The sequence below is a fragment of the Adiantum capillus-veneris genome, chromosome 1 (assembly GCF_014529385.1).
Source record: "Adiantum capillus-veneris isolate H3 chromosome 1, ASM1452938v2, whole genome shotgun sequence".
Lineage (NCBI taxonomy): Eukaryota > Viridiplantae > Streptophyta > Polypodiopsida > Polypodiales > Pteridaceae > Adiantum > Adiantum capillus-veneris.
Window position 1 is genome coordinate 166,262,606 of NC_140931.1, and position 18,780 is coordinate 166,281,385.

At 38.6% G+C, this 18,780-nt stretch overlaps 1 protein-coding gene across 1 annotated transcript; it reads left to right on the forward strand.

Annotated features, from left to right (window-relative positions):
- The first annotated feature begins 12,655 nt into the window (after window positions 1-12,655).
- Window positions 12,656-14,567, forward strand: LOC147465965 (aspartic proteinase nepenthesin-1-like). Its single transcript, XM_086513140.1, has one exon. It carries the CDS (start codon window positions 12,800-12,802, stop codon window positions 14,405-14,407), a length of 1,608 nt encoding a protein of 535 aa, XP_086369266.1. The 5' UTR covers window positions 12,656-12,799; the 3' UTR covers window positions 14,408-14,567.
- The last annotated feature ends 4,213 nt before the right edge of the window (window positions 14,568-18,780 follow it).

Consider the following 18,780-nt stretch of genomic DNA (forward strand, 5'->3'; position numbering starts at 1 on the left):
TCCTTTCTCACCGCTCTAGGTCATCATGCCATTTTGGCAATCGAATGGACTTGTAATGCAACAAGACTTTAGAAAGAGTTCTAGGACTCCTAGGGGCACCAAGTCTGGTTGCAATCGGACAAGGTATTAAAATCACAATCCATCATGAAAAGGTCCTGAAAATTGCAACAGATTAGTCCAAAAAGGTTGCCCTATGGTCTAGGAACACTCTCCTATGGTCAAATCAGCTAAAAACAGTGATTTAAGCACTCAAATGTGCAATCAAGGCTCACAATGTGTAGTCGCTAACCACATCAAATGTGACAATGCTTACACTTGAATGAAAGAGCAAAGAGAGAGGAACACAATGCATGTTTTGGAATTGAAAACGGATTACCCAATCGTTAGAAAAGTTGATTATAAGTTTGAGCAGCTTCGTAGCTTGAGCGTACGTACAACAGAGCTCTTTCCTCTTCAAAAAGATAAGCCTCTCTTCACATTAAAGTTATTGACCTTTATACCTAGGGCTTTCTAAATTTCCACTGGCCGATTTGCATGGACTTTTACAAATGTCATGACAGAATTACAACTCAAGGAATTGACCTGCTACTCTAAAATCAGGATTTACACAGAGTATCACTACACTATCTTGGAAAACTAATAGAGTACAAATGTGGTGTTTGGCTACGTGTCCGGCCAGGTGGGCGCCCGTTCGGTCAATCCACATTCGATCCCCGATTTTAAAGAAAGGAATGGGTGTCATTTTTTATCTTTATATAGGTGATCTTGTGACACGTTCAGTACTGGTCATGGTTTCTTTAGTTCACAGTACCTTGTCTTAACACTAGGTTGGTAATGGGACACTTTTATGTCCTGTTAAGTGACCATTTTCTTTGAATCATGTCAAGAGTTTCAAAATGGATTTTGAGGTGCTATCTATCTAGAAAGTTGTCTCATGAGTTGAAAAAAACTCGACATTTTTTTGGAATATCAATTCCATCTTTAACATTGTCCTTGCACAACATTTCACAACCTAAACTGTGTGAAAAAACGGGTCCTATTTTTTGTTTTTTTCAACTTTTTGCAACTATACCACTCTAGAATTCATGTTTGTGAGGTCTATAATGCTAGAGAACTATCTTTAGTAGTCCTCAACATGTCCTGATGCTTCTAGGGAGAAATAAATATTAAATTTGTAAGTTATGACCAAATTACAAAAATTGTCAAATCCTGTTTTTTAGCCAATTTTAGCTCTTCTATGATTTTTTTGGTAGATTTCATGATATCCAAATGCATTTTTGATTTTCTATGTTGCATATTGTAACGTAAAGCTAACATTCCTTGAGTTTTGGGGCACCTAATACCCTAATTTGCATAGTACACAACGATGGTTGATTTTTTCAATTATAGAAGAAAATGAAGCATTCTAGTATATCAAGTATAGCTTTTTCAATATTGTTAGTTTCTTGTGACAACTACATGCATTTTGTAGGTAGTAACCATATCTAGTCATAAGGACCAAATTTGGCTAGATATTGAATAGTTTCTATGGGATTCTACAACTCATAATGTTGAACCCAATTTTTTCATGTTTGTTGTATTTAACACTTCATCTTTGTCCCCAAGATTCTCCTTGGTAAGAGATGTATTATTCTTTTGACATGCTCCATGGCTCCTTATGAACATAAAGGACAATAGGGAACTAAGAAAACATGAATATATTATTTGTATTGAGCGTGGCTATAGAAACTTTGATGATAGGTTTGTAGAATGGTAAAAATTCAACTTTTTTGTACCTATTTATTTTGGCAAAACAAAAAATAGTGAGTGAGAAGCAATCATATGTTCTGATCACCAACCCATTGAAGTTAACTAGGGAATTTATCTCAAGTCCTACAAAAATCCCTAATCTTATTTTTTATGCAACAAAACGTAAGAAATGACTGATTTGATGAAAATTCATTGGTCCATCAACTTTGGAGGCTTGGTGTGACCAAAAGATCGAGAAATTTTACAAGTTTCTTATTTTTTCCATGTTTAGTACGCCTTGAACTATAACCTCATGAAAGGATTTTACAAAATGAGTGGATCTACTATGGTTTTGGAGGTTTTTTTCAAAACCCTGAAAGGACACTTTTATGTCCTGTTAGGTTACCAACCTAGTGTTAAGCCTAGATGATATTTATTTAACAAAGAATGTTCAAAATATTATTTTCAAGGACTATTTTGAAGAAACTTTGTTATGTAAATACAAAACGACCCATAATTTTAAGTGTCAAAAGACTTGGTGGTAATATCAACTATGGTTGTGGATGATGAACAAGTGATCCTATTAATTGGTAGATATTTATTTCTATTGCAGAAATGTGCAGTAGGCTTCTCCATTAGAAGGAGAGTTTGTCACCAGTTGTGCTCTCATATACATAGAGAGAGAAAAGCATTGGAAAATATTCATTGATCCCTGTGCAGATGTCATACGGAAACAAAAGTTTAGTTATTTAAGTTATTGTCTCATTTTTGCTAGCACGATAGGACTAGGTCTTCTTTCTAGGGTTATAGACTCAAACCATTGTTAAAGGCGCGAGGGTCCATTCCTTAGATTATCATTTTTAAGAAATCTATTTTTTTGTAGGTCTAAAGACCTTTCAAGGACTTTATCATAGCTTTTGTGTTTTTTGGTTGGGAACCTCACACTCACCCATATCCACATAAACAAAATAGATTTTATTAGCCCTAAATATGTATTATAGCTGACAAAGGGCATATCAACTGTTATCCATGTCAAAACTTAAACATTATTAAGTTAAATATAGTTCTACGTAGTTCAAGCTTTAGGAGTTTGGAGTTAAACAATTTCCTTTTTCCTTAGAGAAGTAGTGAGTACTAGCTAAACACTACTAGCGGCTCTTAAAACTTTTGACACAAAAAGAGTGATGCTTTTTGGAATTTTACCCGACATCACTATTAGCAGTGATATTTGTGTCGATATGCACATTTCAAATATCGAATGTGATATCAACACATGTATTGATGCTAATATCGCATGTGAAATTGACATTCGATGATGGTAAATTTTTATTAAAGTAAGTTGCAAAATCAATTTGAGCTATTTGTGGTAAGAAACAGGTCCACCTTCTTTGAACTTGCTCTAGTTAAGCTTTGCCTCTCTCTCTCTCTCTCTCTCTCTCTCTCTCTCTCTCTCTCTCTCTCTCTCTATATATATATATATATATATATATATATATATATATATATATATATATATATATATATATATATATATATATATATATATATATATATATATATATATATATATATATATACATACATACATATATATATAACAATCACACACACATATATTGTAGATCTATACCTATGTAGTGTAGATCTACATACACATATGTAAATACAAGCATAAATTCTCACCAAGTCCAAAGAAATATAAAAAGAAAATGTTTTCCTTTCAATTTATAGTTAGACTAGTAAAATTAATTCAATTGTGAATTACAATGTTTTTGTTAATTAATTGTACTTGTTTTGAGTATCAATATAAAATACAAAACATGATTTGAATTTCAATTATAGATCATAAATTTTATGATTATTTTTATGTTTAAAATTTATGATTTAAAATTTTTTTTGGCTATCAATTTATGCTTTCTTGCTTAAGTTTAAGGATTGAATCTAAATTTAGAGTTTATATTTTTAATTGATTGAATCTAAATTTAGAGTTTATATTTTAAGTTGATTGAATTTAAATTTTTCTTTTGCTATCAGTTTATGTTTTCTAGCTTAAGTTTAAGGATTGAATTTAAATTTAGACTTTATATTTTTAATAGATTGAATTTAAATTTAGAGTTTATATTTTTAATTGATTGAACTTAAATTTAGAGTCTATGTTTTTAATTCTAATTTAAGTGAATTGTTTGTTTCACATTTATAAATTTTATTTAAATGGAAGTTTTGTATTTATATTTATAATTTAAAGTTAAGTTTAAATTATAAATTGAAGTTTAGATTGTGTCTAGTTTAAATTTAGTGTTTAGAGTTTAGGTTTAGAGATATTCTTTTACAAGGTGTATGCAAAGTGGTTAGCACAAATGAAAAAATGACAAGCCATATATTAAGTCAATATGTTTGTGTTTTTTTCCCTTAAAAATGCAAACGGACTTCATAACCAACTTGCTCTCTTTCCGTTTTTGTTTAACAAGAATGCATATAGCTTGCCCAACCATTAATGGCTAAGTGGTCAAGCCTTATACAAAGCGGCAAGTACATATGGAAAGTGTGCAAGGTGTTTCTAAAGTCCATTTTCATTTAAGCTCTCTAAAAGCACAAATGGACTTCAAAAAGACATTGGACACTTTTTATTTGTGCTTTCCACTTTTTCATATAGCTTGCCCGTCTACATATATTGATGACTTGAACACGCTGAGAAGCAACAAAAATGATAAGTGCGCAAGCTGTTTTTGAAGATTGTTTGTGTTTAGGAAAGAAAAAATACAAATGTACTTCAAAACGGCTTGTGCACTTTCCATTTCTACTTTTTGCTTTGCATATGGCATGAGAGGAGAGGGAGAGTGGAGGAGGAGAGAACAAAGGTTTTTTCTTTTTTGGGGGAAAAGATTTTGAAAAAGTGGATTTTCAATGCTTGTAGGTCAAAAAATGGTTTTTTAAAATGTAAATATGTTTGGGGGGGGGGGGGGTTAAGGTAAAAAAAAAGTATAAATGACTTTTTGGAAAAAAAAGGTCAATTTGGGCCCTTAGTGACACGTTTTTGTTGATGTGGCCACACTCCTTTACTCCCTTCACTTTCAAAAAGCTAGAGAGAGGAAGTGACCCCCTAGGTCCCCATCCTACATGTGCCTTTTATAAAAACACTAAAAAAGCTTATTCAGTAGTAGCTTCTTGAATACCCTTGTCCCCTTAACCCTACACAATATCAACCTTAATCCCTAAAAGTTAGGATTCCTTATGCGGCCCCTGCAAAGTCCATATTTCTCCTAATGGTATGGGAAACCAATGACAATGTGTGGAGTGAACATCTGTCAGAAGAAGTTTCTACGATTGTGGAGTATTGGAATAATTATGAAGCAGAGTTGTATGTAGAGTTTTTCTTAGGAAAGATTGCCTTGGTGCTCATTTTTACTGTTTGAAGGGCTGTTTAATTGAACTCGTGATGGGAACTCTAATAAAAGAACTTGGTGTTATGAACAATCATGTGGTAGTAATTAGAAAACAAGATTAAAGTGTGAGTGTAGGGGTGAAAAGTGGGGACTGGCTCAGGTTGCCATGTCAATGGATGGGTGGTCTCAATCAGTCAAGAAACTCTCCGCTCCCTATTCATTTAGAAAAAGAAAAATTAGAACCTCATTGTGCCAAGAGCTGCTGAGAAGTCTCAAATGTCCGGGCCTTTGAAAGCTATGGGAAAAAAGGGATTTGAGTTTCTCTCTTTTGGAAGATGAGATCTAGGAACGTTTAAATATTCGTGTGAGTTCATGCTTCCCTTGTGAGACAAAGAAAACCTATCTAATGGCTCAGACTTGAGTTACCTTGTGACAAGAGCTTATCCATTGGAATTGATACTCTATTGACTATGTTTTTTTTAACGATTAGGGCCTAGTGACCTGTGAGGTACCCTCCAATTTCCAAGCGGATATGGTGACGGGTCGGGGACCTCATAATCGTGCGTTAGTAGACACAACTACTTGCACTGAAACTAAGTACTATAGGTCAATTTAAAGGCACTCTATCGGTCTGCAAGCCAACTACTAGCTCCTACTCTTCTACCAAGATTAGTTGGAAGCTTTTGGAAAAAAAAACTTAGAAACAAGAACTTCGTTTTGGTGGTCAACATTCCCTACATCCCATCAATTTTGAATGTAAAAGTTGAATAATTAGCAATAACTAACGTGATCATGACTAAACTATGTTGCATCGTGATGCCCCGATATAATTATGATTCTCCTGTACTACCTCGGTATATTTACGGTGCCGCTTTTTTATAAAAATAATTTTCATAAAAAAATTATTTAATTTTGCTTTTTCACGGGATGGTTGTTTTTATACCTGACAACGACTAAAATTATTATTTTTATATTTATCCTAAAAAGTACATTGCTTTTCAAAAATACCAAAAAGCACAAAAAGCTAAAAATAGCATAAAAAGCAAAATTTTCTAAAATTGAACCACGAGTTTCCCTTGTCCACGGGAGCAGGAAAGCTATCTCGAAAGCACCAAAAATCATAAAAAACTATAAATAGTGGGAAAAGCATTCAAAAAGTATATTTTTACAAAATTAACCATAGTATCTTCAGGACTCGCAAATGAAGGATCCGGCCCTACTTTTCATTAAAAAAAACATCGAAAAGCACAAAAAATGCTAAAGAGAATTTTGCTATGAAGCATCTATAGTATGCACACATATGTCCAATACAGCTTCTTAGCTCATGTAGATTCCTTGGATTAGGCCATGCTTTTATTACCTCTAACTTTGATGGATCCATACAGATACCATCTTGAGAGATAATATGACCTAAGTATTGAATCTCTTGAAGGAAAAATTCGCTTTTCTTTTTGTTGAGAAAAAGCTTGTTCTCCCTTAATGCTAGAAAAAGTACTTGGAGATGCTGCTTATGTTCCTCCAAGGACTTGGAGTAGATGATGAAGGGTCTAAATATTTTCTCCATTAGACGATTGAACGTGGCTGGTGCATTAGTCAAGCCAAAAAGCATGAATAAATATTCATAAAGGACAAACGTTGTACGAAACGCAGTCTTTAGGATATCTTCATCCACTATCCTTATTTGATGATAGCCACTTTTAAGGTCAATCCTACTGAAGTAGGTAGAGCCTTGTAGCTTATCAAATAGTTCTTCTACCCGAGGCATGGCAAATCTGTTTTTGATACTGATATGGTTTAGTGCTCGATAGTCCACACACATACGGTATGTACCATCTTTCTTTTTCACTAAAAGGACTGGAGAACAAAAGGGAGAGGAGCTAGGACTCACCATCCCTCTGTAAACCAATTCTTGTACTTGTCTCACGATCTCCTCTTGTTGAGCTTGAGAGACTCGATAAGAGAGGCTTGTTAGGCGGTGAGCTTCCTGGAAGGAGCTCAATGTGATGGTCATCATCCCCTCGTTTTGGAGGTAAGTCCATAGGGATATCATCGATGAACACATCTTGGAATCCTTATAGAAAATTAGACAAGTCTAACTCTTCTTGATTCCTACCATTTACACTTGATGAAACATTAGGACCTTTTAGGGACTCTTTGACAAAAATCATGTACTCAGAAACTGAGCTTTTTGTTGATTTATCAAAAGAAGGAGGATTTACAAGTGGTATAGTACAACCACACTCACTAGCATCTATATACATGTTCTTTCCCCTTAGGTGAAGTAGTATCTCCTTTCATGGAACTTCATGTTGGCAGCCATGCGATTAAACCATGGTGCCTCTAGGATAGCATCCTCATGTTGGAGAGGAGAGTTGAAAAAGTCTTCTTTGTTGACATAGCTTTGTACATGAAGCCTCAACTTCCCAATCAAGGGAGTAACGGAGGCTTGTTGTCCCTTGAAAGATATGTCAGCCGTTACAATATCTCCCATCTCAAAAGTTTGAATGCCCAACTTGGTGGCCAACTCCATAGATATGAAGTTGTGAGTAGAGCTAGGGTCAAACATGATGAAGGCATCATGCTCCCTTACCTTTCCCCAAGCATAGGAGAGAGATGATCCTTTGCAATGAGCATCCTCTTTTGGAGTTTCGATGGTGGAATCCCTAGGAGTCTCATTGCGAGCATTTTTCTTGGGGCAAGAACGATAGCCATGTCCTATCTCCCCACACTTAAAACACGTATGGTCCTTGCAAAAAGCTTCAAGCTCTTCATGACAGAGTTTTTTTTTTACCTTTGTAAACTCTCATCTCCTTGGACCAATTGTTGTTGCTGTTGGAAGTGCCTTGGGAAGAATTTTTGGCATTGGTTTTCCCCTTTGCATCATTTTTGTCTTTGTTTTCCATGGGCTTGACATTCCGTCTAGCCCATTGTCGTTGGAAATTAATGCATGAAGCAACCATGGTGTGATGGATTACTTTGGGGACAGAATCAAGCCATTGAGAGTTGACGTATTTGGCCATCTCTTCATGTAATCCCGCACAGAATTGTTGCTTTTTCTCGGTGAAGTCTATCTTTGGAAAGACAGTAGCCTCGAGACATAATTCCCAAAACTTGTCTACATATTTGTGTATAGACTCATGAGAGAGAAGCTTCAAACTGCACCATTCGGTAAGCACTTTGTCCTTTGCATCGCTTGCAAGGAATTTCTTCATGATGGAAACGCGTAGAGTTTTCCATGTCTTTGGGGCTTCGTCATTGCCACGAAGGCTAGTCCACCATTGATGAGCCGATTTTTGGAAGTGCCTAGCTACATGGCATAGCTTGGAGGACTCCATGAAGCCCTCCTCTCGGCTACATCACATTGCTGGATGAAGGCCAATACTTTGTTGGTGGCACCAAAGGTGCCATCATAGGTGAGAAAAGAGATACTCTTTCCTCCCTCTTTGAACTTCTTGATCTTTTGCAACCTTCACTATGCAGGGCATGATTTGTGATGTTCTCCCCTCTTGTATTCTCTAGGAGATTAGCCATAGCTTTCGTCAAAAGAGGAGGAAGGTGAAGAAGAAGGAGAAGAGGGTGACCTATTTCTTGCCCTTTTCTTCCTTTGTTTCCTCTCTTCCCTTTCAAAATGACGAGGAGAAGGACTGTGTATTGATCTTTTCCTCTTGGGAGGATTTGGCGATCGTCTAGACCGCCATCTACATGGAGCCACATCCTCAGAGGAACTTAAAGTTTCATTGCTTTCTTGCTCTTTGGATTCCTCCTCTCGTATGGGAGAGAGTCTTCTTTTGGGGGTCTCTTCAAGAGGCCTCCTAATGTCTCTCTCCCATAAGCGCGAATTTGTTGAGTAACTTCGGCTTGCAAAGCAGGGTTGCCCATATATGGCTTGCTGTAACCCAGTAACGAGATAATTGACAAACATGGGGGCATCATCATTAGCACCTTCATGTGCAAAATCAAAGCTATCAATGTTCATTCTACTCTCTTGGTTACTATCAGCCATGTTAACAAAATTTGTGTACTTACTTAGTGTATGCTTTGGCAATTCAAAACCTTAGTTGCTACTCCTCTTAGCCTTTGAAAATTGGCACTTAAGTATCTACAACCATGGCTCGTAGTGGTTAATTAAAGAGAGTAGTGGAGTGGGTCTAATATTGAAAAATTACTGAGGACTAGCTCCTTTTGGACTTCTTATGGCTCAATAATGGTAAAGCCATAGGCAAGTATAAAAGGACCACATTATAAGTCCAAAGCTCCCGAGGTGTGCACCATATCCCACATAGTGGGCTCAACAAAACCAAAAATAGATCCTTGTCTCACTTACCCTAATATATTAATTAAAAAAATCAACCATCTATAGACTACTTAATGACCTCTCTTCTTAAGCAAGAAAAGAGAAAACAAATGCTATGATACCAATGTAATGGAAATGGCCTATTAACTTTGAGAGTAGAGGAAATTAGAGAAAGTACTTTTTTGAAATTATTTTGTGAGTATAATGGGTGAACTTAATTGATGGTAGCAACATAAACATAGCATTTAGTTAACTTAACATGAAAAATACTTTTGCAAGAGAGAGAGTTTAGTGTGTGTGAGTGTGTGTGGGAGAGTATACCCCTCAAGCAACCCCCTAGCTTGCTTTGGTCGACCCCCCCTTGTAGCTCATGCTTGAAGCTCATTGGACCCCTCAAGGGCATATCAAGCAACAAGGGTAGCCTTGGGACAAGTGTCCCCCTTTCCCCTTTAAGAGAGAGGACTTAATACATGCTAAAACAATTAATCAAATCCACTAAATTATCATTGGACCCCTTGGAAGGCCAACCAATAGGCTTTAGGCACACCATGAGGGTAACCTAGCTAGGGACTTGACATGTGTTCTACTTGCCTCTTGAGCAAGGGGTGTCCCTTGGGAGAGAGAGTGGTCAAGAAACCACCCCCCCTTCTTGCATGGATCACCCCCTCCTTGTAGGGATTTGGTTTGACTTTTGTGACACTTCAAGCCCCTCGACCTTGGGCCTAGTTCTCACCACAAGCTTGGCCCTTAAGCCCCTCACGCTTGGGTTGGGTTCCCCCCTCAAGTACAACCCTAGCATCTAAAGCATAACAAGCACCTCAAGCATGTCAATCATCAAGCACTTTAAGAATCTCAGTCATCAATCATGACAAGCACCTCAAGCTTGGGTCGGTTTTCCACCTCAAGCACAACCCTAGCTTACCTAAGGTCGAAGGGCTTTTAACACTAACTATTGGAGGTCTTCAATGAAGCTAACCCTAAAGTCTTTAAGCTCCATTGGTTAGCCTTGCTCTTTGACATACCATCTCTCATTTGGGCCCCTTTACCATTGGCCCTATGTTGAGATAGTTCTATAAGCACATGTCTATATCCTAACCCTTGTTCCCATTTATTCTCCCACATTAAATGATCAGTTTAATATGAGAAAATCATTTGGGTTGGATATATATTAGATTTTTATGACATTGTGCATATTGCTCATCATTCAATGTGTAGAGCTCCCATAACTATGAGAAGAGCAAGGGAGTTATGTGCAATGCACACTTCCTGACATAGGCTATGTTACTATAAAAGATAGCAAAGGAAGGCCCTTGGTGCTACCTTCGGCTCAAGTCCTACAATGCGGGACCTTTCTTCTCTCTCTTCTCTCTCTCACACATCATGTCTCACGAAGGCGGCAATAAAGATAGCTTAAAGAAGAAATGGTTTGATAAGAATGCAAAGAAACAAGAAAACTTGATGGGCTTAGATGCAAACAAAGAGAACAAGGACTATCAAAAGAGTTTACATGTATATCAAAGAAATTAAAAGGTATTCCTAATGGCTTCAAACAAATTAAAAGGTGCTCCTAATTTAAAGATTCCACTAAAAAACAAGAAAAACGATGCGTTAATCTATAGCACTTAACGACAGGCAATGACGAAGCACATAAATTTGCAACAATATTACTTAAGAAAAATGAATCCAACATTGCGAGAGAGCCTGAGAGAGAGCAAGGAAAACGCTAAAGAGAACTTATAAGAAAAATGCTAAAGAAAAAATGAAAGAGCAGATAAATATTTATTTATATGGACACAAAATATCTTTTGACTTTCCACCTTCATTTGTCTTTTGACTTTCCATCTTCGTCTGTCTTTTTATTTCTTAAACTCATCCTTCACTTATGCACTTAATATGTTTTGAAAGAAATTTTATTTTTTTGAGATTGGGGAGACCTAATAGTCCATTCATTATCTTAATGCCTAACTTTGCTCATCACTGAGTATTAGTACAAATGTTTGCGCCCTTTGTGCAAATTAGTTTTGATGAGGTGAAGGGAGTGTGTCTCAACTAACAATCGTACCACTATAAAATTCATAATCCCAATTAAGAGCAATAGTAAAAGGAAAAGATCCACCTAGAGTTTGAGAAAAAATCTAGGTGGATTGAGAAAAATAGTGTGAAAAAAGTGACAATTAGCTCAATTTGACAAAATTTCCTCTTGGAAAATCTTAAATAGGATTGTGTGTGGTTGAGAAAATGATTTTTTATGAACATTGAGTCAAGCATGTACATAGGCCAAGTTGCGACTAAGGAGAAATTGAACCTTAATAATTTCTTGTTTTGTTCGGACAGCCTAGTGGTTTGCATTAGCTAGTTTTACGGGATTGCATGTCCCAAGAGTTGAACCCACATGTGGCAGGGGTTGTCAACCTAGAGGCGAGGGGCTTTAACCTTAAGAATTGTTCAAAGGTTGTACACATGGTAAGGAATAGAGAGTTGAGACAATTGCTTCAACTTCCTCAATTGATGTCACCACATGGCTCTTGCCGCATACATAGCCTTTGTTGAAGAAAAAATAACGCTCACACAGTCAAGGGTAGAGTTTGTAGGGAAACAGGAATCGTAACAGCAAACTATGTACTTAGGCCTACTATTACGGCTTGGACGTTGGGGTACTAATCTTACTACTAGCTAAGAACCCCCCCCCCCCCCCCCCCCCCCCCCCCCCCCCCCCCAACCCCCCCAACCCAAAAAAAAAACACACACACACACACACACACACATATAGACGTTTTAAAGGGCCTTCGAGTTTGAAAGCCCTTCACCTAACGCATCACCCCATATCCCCACCATACCACCCCGTTGTCTACTTGCTACAACCCTTTTAGTTTACTCTATTTTTAGGAGCCCATCCCTTTTGACCTAGTGTGGCCCTACCTTGCTTCCGATGTGGGGGGTGGTTGAGGCACCCCCTACCTAATCACTAGAGGCTACCACCTATTGCTTTGGGTGAGAAGATATGGGACACAGAAAAAAAATTAAAGGGCCCTCTAAAGCATATTTTAGACGGAGCGGCATTTTTTAGCTTTCATGTGCGGGTATACGCCATCCCCAAATGGGCCGCTAATATAACGAACGTTACTTACAGCAAATGCGTTACCAGCGCGACATACTGGATTCGCTCGGAATAATCAGTGGCGGCGTCATCTCTTACGAGCGGGGCAATATAAAGCAGAGGGCCTCATGCAGCCTCCAACGCCCACAGTTCTCATGTCGCATATAACAATACTCCTCTGCTCCTGCATGCATTTCTCACTATCCACGCAACGTTAGCAAACACCGCCTCTGTGTGTGTGTATGTGTGTGTGTGTGTGAGAGAGAGAGAGAGAGTCGAGAGAGAGAGAGAGAGAGAATGTTTCTGCTTTCTACCCATTTCCTGCTTACGCAGTGCCTTGCATGCTTAGTCGGATGCTTCCTTACATGCAGCCCCTTCATTGTAGCTCACAACACACCAGTCCTCCCACCCCTCTCCGCTCTCCATTCTTCGGGAAGCCTTACCTTCCCTGTTTACCATAAGAGCATAGACACCCCACGCCATATTGGCCGCGATCATGCATTTCAAAAGCAGAACAGAAGCCACCGCAGACGCACCCTCGCCAAATTTTCCACCGATGCTCTCAACCCGCCTGGACCCGCTCTCTCTAATGGCAATGTGCCGGCATTGTTAGGCAAGGTGGTGACATTGTCGACGGATTTTGGCGAGTTTTTCGCCGAGCTCCGCATCGGCTCGCCCGCAATGCCCCTTGCGGTTATCATAGACTCGGGCAGCCAGCTTATGTGGATTCAGTGCATGCCCTGCAATAAGTGTGGATCACAGGCAATTAGTGGGTATCCCATTTTCGAGCCCGCAAAGTCATCTAGCTACACAAATGTGACATGTGATACAACGTCGGAGTGCCCCCATACAGACGACAGCATAGAAATCAAGTGCAGTACCGACTCAGGGGTCTGTATGTATGATGTCTCCTATGCGGATAACAGTAGCAGCGCTGGCATGCTTGCATCTGACACACTCACCTTGACCACATCAAACGAGGGTGCATCGTCTTCCTTCGAGTTTAACAACTTTGTGTTTGGATGCGGTGTCAACAATGCCGGCATACAGACAATGTTCAATGCATCAGGTCTCATGGGCCTTGGCAAGGGTCCACACTCTATTATCTCCCAGCTCAGTATTGATGTATTTTCCTACTGCTTACCAAACCGTCTGAACAATGTCGATGTTACCGGCTACCTCACATTCGGTAGAGGCGCTGACGCGAACATATCCTTGTCCTCTTCCATGCAATACACTTCAATAGTGCAACTAAACCACCACCATGCCAGCTTCCTCCCCCATGATGAGTTTTACTACCTTGGCCTTACTGGCATCAGCATAGATGGGAAGCCTCTTCTTATCCCTCCAGCCGCTTTGGAGCTCAATCAGGATACAGGAACAGGTGGGACGATTATCGACTCCGGCACTGCATTGACAAACTTTGTCGATGAAGCGTACACTGTGATTATAAATGCATTCAACGACTATATTCATGAATCGACCCTAATGACGATCACTAACGTGATGTTGGACAATGGCTATAGTACCCTGTCATGCTATGCCGTGCCTTTCTCAAATCCAAGGGAAGCACCGACGGTGCCGACCATGACACTGCATTTTGAGGGGTCAGTGGCGATGGAGCTAAGGACAGAGCATCTCTTGCACTTGATTCACAATGACACCACCCACGACTACTATTGCTTGACCATGACAAATAATGGGCCTTTAGAGTCTGGTGCAAAAAACATTATTGGCAATTTTCAGCAACAAAACTTCCTGATAGAATATGATATTGCTAACTCTAGAGTTGGGTTTGCTCCTACACAATGTAGTGCTTCCTCCCCACACACAACCACAATAATAGGCAAGCCAATACTCTGTCACCTCACACTCATAGTTGTGTGCATTTTATTGTCCTTATAAGCTTTACATATATTTCACTCCCCTTTAATAGACAAACTATGCCTATTTAATCTCTTACTCTTAACACTATTCTTGTTGAGCCACAAAAGTGGCTTGGGCAAGTAAAAAGGTGCATGTAAGTTTCTAGTAACCTAAGGATAACTCTTGCAAATGACCACAAAACTTCACAGAACTTCTTGAGAGTGCTCATTTTTTTTCAAAATTGATATTTTTTTTAACGTAAAACTATATTTTTTCATCTTCTTTGGATGGTTGTTAAATGTTGCCCATTTTCTCTTAAATATATACAAGGTTTGCAGACCCATCACATACATGTTCATGTATTTTTGAGTGAAGTTTGAGCCTGCTTAAAATTCTTTGGCCTATTTTTCGAAGGGAATGGTATAATTTTATGTGTTTGGATTTATTACTCCTTAAAGATGGACGTTATAGCTAGATTGAAAACCTCGACATCACTAGATTTTTCTCTAGTTAGTGTTCAACTCGTACTATGTGTTGGGCATGTTTCCCTGATGCGGTTTTTCATTTTGACCTCGTCACAAATGTTAGTGGTTTTTTTTACAAATGTCTCCAAAAGTTACTAAAGTGGATCACTTTCTAACAAGACTAGTGTTAAAAAGCTGTGATCCAACTTTTTGAACAGCTCATTAAGCTAAAAGCTAGAAAACTAAGTCAACCTTGCGTCCCTTTCTGTATTAATCGCTACACTTGCTATGACTCAAGTTTTTCCAAATTTCTCTTCTTTAATAGAAAACACCTTGTGATGTTGTACAAGATTGAAATGGGGTCTTTGCACACCTCCAATCACTTTAAGCACTCGGTTGCCCCGCCAATGGTGCTTATACGCAAAGTTTTACTACTCAACCATGGGTTCAACTAATGAGAGTTTGGCCCTACAAGCCTTTGTATCAAGGGTATTTCAACTATTCAAGCAAAGCATTTTTTCTTTTTTTTGGGGGGGGTGTGGGGGCGCTTTCCTATGACAAGACCCGTATAACACAGATTTCCCATTAAAGAGTATGTTTCCCTTTATGTGGCTCTAGAGACTATGATCATATTGTGGTCCATGGCTATATAAGAGGTCCTTCCAATCCTTATTAAGTTATTCACTTTGAGGAGAGACTTGAAATTAGAAACAAGTCATGGAGCCAACCTACTCCTTGTGGAAGCAACCCCCTAGACCCTCAAAGTCCCTTCAATTTCACTCCATATCTCTTGTAGAGTTTTTCTATGCTCTCAAAAAATGCCTACAAATATAAATTGCGGAGCAGACATTAGAATCATGAGGAAGACACAACGATAGAAGAAACTTATGTAGTTATTCTCTTTTTTTGAGAGACTTGAGATTAAAGACAACTCATAGAACCAGTCGGCATGTTGTGGAAGCAACCCCTTCAATGTGACTCCATAACTCTTGTAGAGCTCTTAAAAGTGGAATTACTTCACTACAAATATCCTATGCCATCTACTCTGAAGAGCCTAAATTGCCACATCTCTACCCAACTTTATATCCTATCTATCCCTAGCCAATAGATTGTGAGCAAGAACATGGAGGAAGCAAACATAGTTAATTGTTAAGGGCTATATTTGAAGTTACTATTCTAAAGGATATCAAGAATTATTTTGTTTTACATAGAAGTCTTAGATGGTCTAAGGCAAGTGCTCCAACAATAAAAGGATCCACACGTATTGTTAGCTCTCATTTTAAATGCACCAATTATAAAAACTTGGAACCATTGGGGGAACAAGGCTTTGGCTCACACCACCCAACCACTAGGGAATGGTAACTCGAAAGCTCTCATTGCTGGTCTATACATAGTGGCCTCCCTACACACACTAGCATGGGTGCTTGTGTGCTCCATCGTAGGTGCCTTCACTCATGAATCCCAAGCATACACACCACAACACTATGGTTGTCGTCTCAATGCCTAGTCAAGCTGCTTAGTAGCACTATCAGCTACATAATGTCCCCCCCTCCCCCCAAGAAGAGTTTTCATCCTCAAAACAAACTAGGAAAAACTCTTGTTGATGACAATACAACATTCCCAAGTGAACACATAATCAAAACCTCTTTGTACACCATGTGCCTTGTATGATGATCCCTAGAGCCAAGATCTTTTCAAGTTCATGTAAAATTATGAGCCTTGATGCATTGGAGAGCTCTTCGACAATGCAAGTCTGTAAGGTACATCCCCAATGTTCTTGGATTTTAAAAGATCCACAATAACATGAGAAAATTTTAGCATGATTTCTTGTTTCATGGTTTCTAACTACCCACCAAGAACTCTTAAGCATACAAACTCACCTTCTTCAAATGTGGCAGGTCTATGCCTTTCATAATTAGCATACGGCTTGGCATGATTATGTGCACTACGAATGCTTTCTCTAACCGCCCTTAGCATATCATTCTTGACTTCAAGGAAGTCTTTGATAGACTAAATCATCTCCTTCGATAGCCATACAACCATAGCAGATCTAAGATGAAAACCATACATCAACATGAATGTTGTGAATTCTATAGCCAAAAAATTTGAGCTATTGTAAGAAAGTTCAAATGAGCTAGATATTCCTCCCACTTGAAATGTTTCTTGCTCACTTAAGAGTGCAACATATGACAAAGAGTTTGATTTTTCTTTTTCGGGTCTACATCAATCTCTACATCTAAAGCCCTTGAGGGGTGGAGAGAGAGAGAGAGAGAGAGAGAGAGAGAGAGAGAGAGAGAGAGAGAGAGAGGAGTACATAGAGATCTAGCAAAGCACAACCATAGCCATTGTGTAGCTCCTTATCCTCTAGTATACACAAAGTGTAGAATAATATTTAGTTAGTGATGGGTGTTAGTAAGGGGACGGGTAGTTGACCATGTTTGGCTACCCACCCATGGTGGCCTTTATCCCAGTAACCTCCCACTTGAAGGCCAATGTGACCCTAAGTATTCAAAAAAGATTAATATGTACAAGTGTGAAGCATGTCAGTGGCTTCACCCTACACCCATCAAATCAATACAATGTGCAAATCACACTGACCCAAGGCTCTTTATAATTAGATCATCCATAGGGTTGACACTTTGACTAGTTTAATCTACTTTTTTATAGAGACCTCCTAATAAAGTGATACCTCACATCAATGTGTTTTGTTTTTGCATGAAACTTGGGGTCCTTTGTCAAATTAATGGCCTTCTGACTATCACAAAGTAGCAATGGAGGCGAGCCTTTGATGCCAAAATATCCCAGTAAGAGTGTCAACCATATTGCTTCCTAGCTAGCATCTAATGCTAAAACATACTCCAATCCAATAGCAGAAGAGGATATGCTATTTGCTAGTAAATTAGGATTGTTTAGAGACATAGACTTAAGGAAATAAACAAAACATTGGGCACAATAGTCTACATGTTTATTATGAGAGAGATGAGGCTAAATATATAGTATTGGGTCAAAGCATGTATAGGTGGTACCACTTTTTGCACCTTTTTATAGTACCTAGGGATTTCATTAACATGATCACAAACATGTGAACATGTTAATAATGTCGAATGATTGCATTATGTCATAAAAGCTAATATCTAATTCTCCCAAATGATTTTATCATGTTAAACTGATCATTTAATATGGGGAAGTATCAAGGGAGTAAAAGCTAGAATATTGGTAAGGCTGCCAGACCGGTCTCTACAGGGATCCAAAGGAGGGAAAATAGGGATCCAAAGGGGGACAATCTGCAAAAGAGCAATGTGCTTCAATGGGGCTTAAAAGATCTAAGATTCATCTACATTAAGACTTCCATAGGCTAAGGTTTCTAATTTTTTATTCAATTGTCAAAAGTCTAATGTAGGGGAAAATTGGATGGTCATGGGAAGACTAGAAAGTCTTCCCACATCCCTATCAAGGAGGGGGCAAGCCATGAGAGTAGGGGATGATAGAGAAACCCCCTTTACACAAAGGGAATACAGGACACATACAAAGGGAATACAGGACACATATCAGGCTCCTAGGCCAGTTGCCCCCAAGCTTCCCTCAAATCCTATTTGATGGCCATAGAGGTGGAACAATGAGAATTAGGCTAGAATAAATTTAGTCTAATCAATTTAAAAATGCTTGATAAAAGAATCAATAGAAATTTAAGCTCCCTCGAAGACCATTGGATAGTCTACTAAGGGGTCCAATGAGCATTCAACAGCCCAATAGCTTTCCTAATTCCTATTGGCCAGAAGACTAAGAGGTCCAATGAGAGTTTAATTGAATTATTTAATTACCCAAAGCTCTCACAAAAGGGGAAAGGGGGACACATTTCACAAGGCTAGCAATTATGCTTCTAATTTGTGATTGGCTAAGCTTTACAGGGGCCAATGGGGTGCCAGCATGAGCAAATAGCGAGAGGGG

Coding starts and splice junctions, on each gene's coding strand:
- LOC147465965 (XM_086513140.1), top strand. CDS start 12,800: ATGTTTCTGCTTTCTACCCATTTCCTGCTTACGCAGTGCCTTGCATGC.